Source organism: Oncorhynchus gorbuscha, unplaced genomic scaffold, assembly GCF_021184085.1.
Source record: "Oncorhynchus gorbuscha isolate QuinsamMale2020 ecotype Even-year unplaced genomic scaffold, OgorEven_v1.0 Un_scaffold_14558, whole genome shotgun sequence".
Taxonomy (NCBI): Eukaryota; Metazoa; Chordata; class Actinopteri; order Salmoniformes; family Salmonidae; genus Oncorhynchus; species Oncorhynchus gorbuscha.
In genome coordinates this window covers 1-6,458 of record NW_025756514.1, presented here as the reverse complement: position 1 = coordinate 6,458, position 6,458 = coordinate 1, and the positions used below count along the sequence as shown (strand labels likewise).

At 51.3% G+C, this 6,458-nt stretch overlaps 1 protein-coding gene across 1 annotated transcript; it reads left to right on the top strand.

The window, feature by feature from the left end:
• Positions 1–296: 296 nt before the first annotated feature.
• On the top strand, positions 297–1,116 carry LOC124030728 (sex-determining region Y protein-like; the record flags this gene model as incomplete). Its single annotated transcript, XM_046341940.1, has 2 exons — positions 297–767; positions 967–1,116. A coding segment is annotated over one exon (361 nt), but the record flags the coding sequence as incomplete, so codon positions are not given.
• Between the last annotated feature and the right edge of the window lie 5,342 nt (positions 1,117–6,458).

Here is a 6,458-nt window from a genome sequence, read left to right as displayed (position 1 = left end):
CTCTGTACCGGTGCCCCCTGTATATAGTCTCCACATTGACTCTGTACCGGTGCCCCCTGTATATAGCCTCCACATTGACTCTGTACCGGTGCCCCCTGTATATAGTCTCCACATTGACTCTGTACCGGTGCCCCCTGTATATAGCCTCCACATTGACTCTGTACCGGTGCCCCCTGTATATAGCCTCCACATTGACTCTGTACCGGTGCCCCCTGTTGAACAGTAATGAACAGTTAGAAATGACTGGATCACCTTTAGGTTTGACTTGTTATTAACATTTTCACCTGTCTCTTCAGGTGTGAGAGTGAGCTGAAGGCTAGTGGCTGCCAGTTGGCTCTGGAGGAGGACGAGGGCTTCAGTGACTGGACCCAGAGGTTGGAGAAACGCAGACAGCGCCACCAGGAGGAACAGGAGTCCTCGGAGGACCATCAGCCCCAGCAGCAGCAGAATCAACCCCAGCAGCATCAACCCCAGCAGCATCACCCCCAGCAGCAGCAGAATCAGCCCCAGCAGCATCACCCCCAGCAGCAGCAGAATCATCCCCAGCAGCATCACCCCCAGCAGCAGCAGAATCAGCCCCAGCAGCATCACCCCCAGCAGCAGCAGCAGCCCCAGCTGCTCCCGCTAAACAGAGCCTCCCAATCAGGCCCTGCTTGAAGACACGTCCTGGACCTGGGCCTGAGGAGAGGGAGGAGAAGGAGGTAGAGTGGGAACGAAGAGCCAGCAACAAGACACAAGACACTTCAAGAAGAGTAACAGATGACAAGGTAGAGTTACGATTGTATATATCCCGTGCTGTATCCAATCATCACTCAAGTCACAGTGTCGTCTTTATTCACGGCAGGGCAAAGAGGGGAAAGCTGATGTTTGGTGTTGTGACGCCAAACTTGACCGCCAATGACGTTTGATGGCAAAAGTCAAATTGGACTATAAAGTGTTCTTCTGAATGCTTTGTTTTGTTTTTAGGTCGTGGAGAAGAAGAAATCTGAGCTGAAGATCTCCTACACCTCTAAGGTCATGAGACACGTCAACAGCAACGGGGAAGCAGCTGGAGCGGAAGTGACCTCATACCTGGTTGCAGGGAAACTGTCTCCAAGGTAACACACCTGAAATAGTCCATATGTGTTTCCAAAATGGCGCTCGAATCCTTAAATAGAGCCTCATCTGGCCTAAAGTAGTGCACTATAAAGGGAATAGGGTTCCATTTGTCTGGTCTAAAGTAGTGCACTATATAGGGATTAGGGTGCCATTTGTCTGATCTAAAGTAGTGCACTATAACAGGAATAGGGTGCCATTTGTCTGGTCTAAAGTAGTGCCCTATAAAGGGAATAGCGTTCTATTTGTCCGGTCTAAAGTAGTGCAATATAAAGGGATTATGTTATGCAGGTGAATGAGGACCCAAAAGCGACTTGGCGAAAACAGAGTTTTAATCCAGTAAGAAACTTTACAAAACAAAAAGCATAATACTACTCGTAAAGACGAGAACAGACTGGAGACTTGATCGAGAACTGCAGGTTGCCTCGGGAAGGCACTTGAACCTAGCAGACTCAGACACCTGCTCACCACGCAGCATCTGAGGGAAACACGACACGACAGGGCAAAACATAGACACAGCACGGTGAATTATAGATAAGGATCCGACGGGGCAGGAACGGAAAACAAGGAGAGAAATAGGGACTCTAATCAGGGAAAAGGATCGGGAACAGGTGTGGGAAGACTAAATGATTGATTAGGGGAATAGGAACAGCTGGGAGCAGGAACGGAACGATAGAGAGAAGAGAGAGCGAGAGAGTGAGAGAGGGAGGGGGAGAGAGAGGGATAGAAAGAGGGAAAGAACCTAATAAGACCAGCAGAGGGAAACGAATAGAAGGGGAAGCACAGGGACAAGACATGATAATTAATGACAAAACATGACAGTACCCCCCCACTCACCGAGCGCCTCCTGGCGCACTCGAGGAGGAACCCTGGCGGCAACGGAGGAAATCATCAATAAGCGAACGGTCCAGCACGTCCCGAGACGGAACCCAACTCCTCTCCTCAGGACCGTAACCCTCCCAATCCACTAAGTATTGGTGACCCCGTCCCCGAGAACGCATGTCCATGATCTTACGTACCTTGTAAATAGGTGCGCTCTCGACAAGGACGGGAGGGGGGGAGGGAAGACGAACGGGGGTGCGAAGAAAGGGCTTGACACAGGAGACATGGAAGACAGGATGGACGCGACGAAGATGTCGCGGAAGAAGCAGTCGCACATCGACAGGATTGACGCCCTGGGAGACACGGAACGGACCAATGAACCGCGGAGTCAACTTACGAGAAGCTGTCGTAAGAGGAAGGTTGCGAGTGGAAAGCCACACTCTCTGGCCGCAACAATACCTTGGACTCTTAATCCTGCGTTTATTGGCGGCTCTCACAGTCTGTGCCCTGTAGCGGCAAAGTGCAGACCTCACCCTCCTCCAGGTGCGCTCACAACGTTGGACAAACGCTTGAGCGGAGGGAACGCTGGACTCGGCAAGCTGGGATGAGAACAGAGGAGGCTGGTAACCCAGACTACTCTGAAACGGAGATAACCCGGTAGCAGACGAAGGAAGCGAGTTGTGAGCGTATTCTGCCCAGGGGAGCTGTTCTGCCCAAGATGCAGGGTTTCTGAAAGAAAGGCTGCGTAGTATGCGACCAATCGTCTGATTGGCCCTCTCTGCTTGACCGTTAGACTGGGGATGAAACCCGGAAGAGAGACTGACGGACGCACCAATCAAACGACAGAACTCCCTCCAAAACTGTGACGTGAATTGCGGGCCTCTGTCTGAAACGGCGTCTAACGGGAGGCCGTGAATTCTGAACACATTCTCGATAATGATTTGTGCCGTCTCCTTAGCGGAAGGAAGTTTAGCGAGGGGAATGAAATGTGCCGCCTTAGAGAACCTATCGACAACCGTAAGAATCACAGTCTTCCCCGCAGACAAAGGCAGACCGGTAATGAAGTCTAGGGCGATGTGAGACCATGGTCGAGAAGGAATGGGGAGCGGTCTGAGACGACCGGCAGGAGGAGAGTTACCCGACTTAGTCTGCGCGCAATCCGAACAAGCAGCCACGAAACGGCGCGTGTCACGCTCCTGAGTCGGCCACCAAAAGCGCTGGCGAATAGACGCAAGAGTGCCTCGAACACCGGGATGACCAGCTAACTTGGCAGAGTGAGCCCACTGAAGAACAGCCAGACGAGTGGAAACAGGAACGAAAGGAGGTTACTAGGACAAGCGCGCGGCGACGCAGTGTGCGTGAGTGCTTGCTTAACCTGTCTTTCAATTCCCCAGACTGTCAACCCGACAACAAGCCCATAAGGAAGAATCCCCTCGGGATCAGTAGAAGCCACAGAAGAACTAAACAGACGGGATAAGGCATCAGGCTTGGTGTTCTTGCTACCCGGACGGTAAGAAATCACAAACTCGAAACGAGCGAAAAACAACGCCCAACGAGCTTGACGGGCATTAAGTCGTTTGGCAGAACGGATGTACTCAAGGTTCTTATGGTCTGTCCAAACGACAAAAGGAACGGTCGCCCCCTCCAACCACTGTCGCCATTCGCCTAGGGCTAAGCGGATGGCGAGCAGTTCACGGTTACCCACATCATAGTTGCGCTCAGATGGCGACAGGCGATGAGAAAAATAAGCGCAAGGATGAACCTTATCGTCAGACTGGAAGCGCTGGGATAGAATGGCTCCCACGCCTACCTCTGAAGCGTCAACCTCGACAATGAATTGTCTAGTGACGTCAGGAGTAACGAGGATAGGAGCGGACGTAAAACGTTCTTTTAGAAGATCAAAAGCTCCCTGGGCGGAACCGGACCACTTAAAACACGTCTTGACAGAAGTAATAGCTGTGAGAGGGGCAGCAACTTGACCGAAATTACGAATGAAACGCCGATAGAAATTAGCGAAACCTAAAAAGCGCTGCAACTCGACACGTGACCTTGGAACGGGCCAATCACTGACAGCTTGGACCTTAGCGGAATCCATCTGAATGCCTTCAGCGGAAATAACGGAACCGAGAAAAGTAACGGAGGAGACATGAAAAGAGCACTTCTCAGCCTTTACGTAGAAACAATTCTCTAAAAGGCGCTGTAGAACACGTCGAACGTGCTGAACATGAATCTCGAGTGACGGTGAAAAAATCAGGATATCGTCAAGATAGACAAAAACAAAGATGTTCAGCATGTCTCTCAGAACATCATTAACTAATGCCTGAAAAACAGCTGGCGCATTGGCGAGACCAAACGGCAGAACCCGGTACTCAAAATGCCCTAACGGAGTGTTAAACGCCGTTTTCCACTCGTCCCCCTCTCTGATGCGCACGAGATGGTAAGCGTTACGAAGGTCCAACTTAGTAAAGCACCTGGCTCCCTGCAGAATCTCGAAGGCTGATGACATAAGGGAAAGCGGATAACGATTCTTAACCGTTATGTCATTCAGCCCTCGATAATCCACGCAGGGGCGCAGAGTACCGTCCTTCTTCTTAACAAAAAAGAACCCCGCCCCGGCCGGAGAGGAAGAAGGCACTATGGTACCGGCGTCAAGAGACACAGATAAATAATCCTCGAGAGCCTTACGTTCGGGAGCCGACAGAGAGTATAGTCTACCCCGAGGAGGAGTGGTCCCCGGAAGGAGATCAATACTACAATCATACGACCGGTGAGGAGGAAGGGAGTTGGCTCGGGACCGACTGAAGACCGTGCGCAGATCATGATATTCCTCCGGCACTCCTGTCAAATCGCCAGGTTCCTCCTGAGAAGTGGGGACAGAAGAAATGGGAGGGATGGCAGACATTAAGCACTTCACATGACAAGATACGTTCCAGGATAGGATAGAATTACAAGACCAATTAATAGAAGGATTATGACATACTAGCCAGGGATGACCCAAAACAACAGGTGTGAAAGGTGAACGAAAAATCAAAAAAAGAAATAGTCTCACTGTGGTTACCAGATACTGTGAGAGTTAAAGGTAGTGTCTCAAATCTGATACTGGGAAGATGACTACCATCTAAGGCAGACATGGGCGTAGGCTTGTCTAACTGTCTGAAAGGAATGTTATGTTTCCGAACCCATGCTTCGTCCATGAAACAACCCTCAGCCCCAGAGTCAATCAAGGCACTGCATGTAGCACCCGAACCGGTCCAGCGTAGATGGACCGACATAGTAGTACAGGATCTAGATGAAGAGACCTGAGTAGTAGCGCTCACCAGTAGCCCTCCGCTTACTGATGGGCTCTGGCCTCTTACTGGACATGAATTAACAAAATGTCCATCAAATCCGCAATAGAGGCACAGGCGGTTGGTGATCCTCCGTTCCCTCTCCTTAGTCGAGATGCGAATCCCTCCCAGCTGCATGGGCTCAGTCTCAGAGCCAGAGGAGGGAGATGGTTGCGATGCGGAGCAGGGAAACACCGTTGATGCGAGCTCTCTTCCACGAGCCTGGTGACGAAGATCTACCCGTCGTTCTATGCGGATGGCGAGAGCAATCAAAGAGTCCACACTGGAAGGAACCTCCCGAGAGAGAATCTCATCTTTGACCACTGTGTGGAGTCCCTCCAGAAAACGAGCGAGCAGCGCCGGCTCGTTCCAGTCACTAGAGGCAGCAAGAGTACGAAACTCTATAGAGTAATCCGTTATGGATCGATCACCTTGGCATAGGGAAGCCAGGGCCCTAGAAGCCTCCCCACCAAAACTGAACGGTCAAAAACCGAATCATCTCCTCTTTAAAGTTCTGGTAATTGTTAGAACAATCAGCCCTTGCCTCCCAGATAGCTGTGCCCCACTCTCGGGCCCGGCCAGTAAGTGAAATGACGTAAGCAACCCGAGCTCTCTCACTAGAGTATGTGTTGGGTTGGAGAGAACACAATATCACACTGGGTGAGAAAGGAGCGGCACTCCGTGGGCTGCCCGGAGTAGCAAGGTGGGTTATTAACCCTAGGTTCCGGAGGCTCGGCAGGCCAGGAAGTAACAGGTGGCACGGCAGACGAAGACTCTGGAACTGTCCAGAGAGGTCGGAAACCTGAGCGGCCAGGTTCTCCACGGCATGGCGAGCAGAGGCAATTCCTGCTCGTGTCTGCCGAGCATGGCTCCTTGGATCTTGACGGCAGTGTTACGAGCCTCTGTAGTCGCTGGGTCCATTCCTTGGTCGGATCCTTCTGTTATGCAGGTGAATGAGGACCCAAAAGCGACTTGGCGAAAACAGAGTTTTAATCCAGTAAGAAACTTTACAAAACAAAAAGCATAATACTACTCGTAAAGACGAGAACAGACTGGAGACTTGATCGAGAACTGCAGGTTGCCTCGGGAAGGCACTTGAACCTAGCAGACTCAGACACCTGCTCACCACGCAGCATCTGAGGAAACACGACACGACAGGGCAAAACATAGACACAGCACGGTGAATTATAGATAAGGATCCGACGGGGCAGGAAC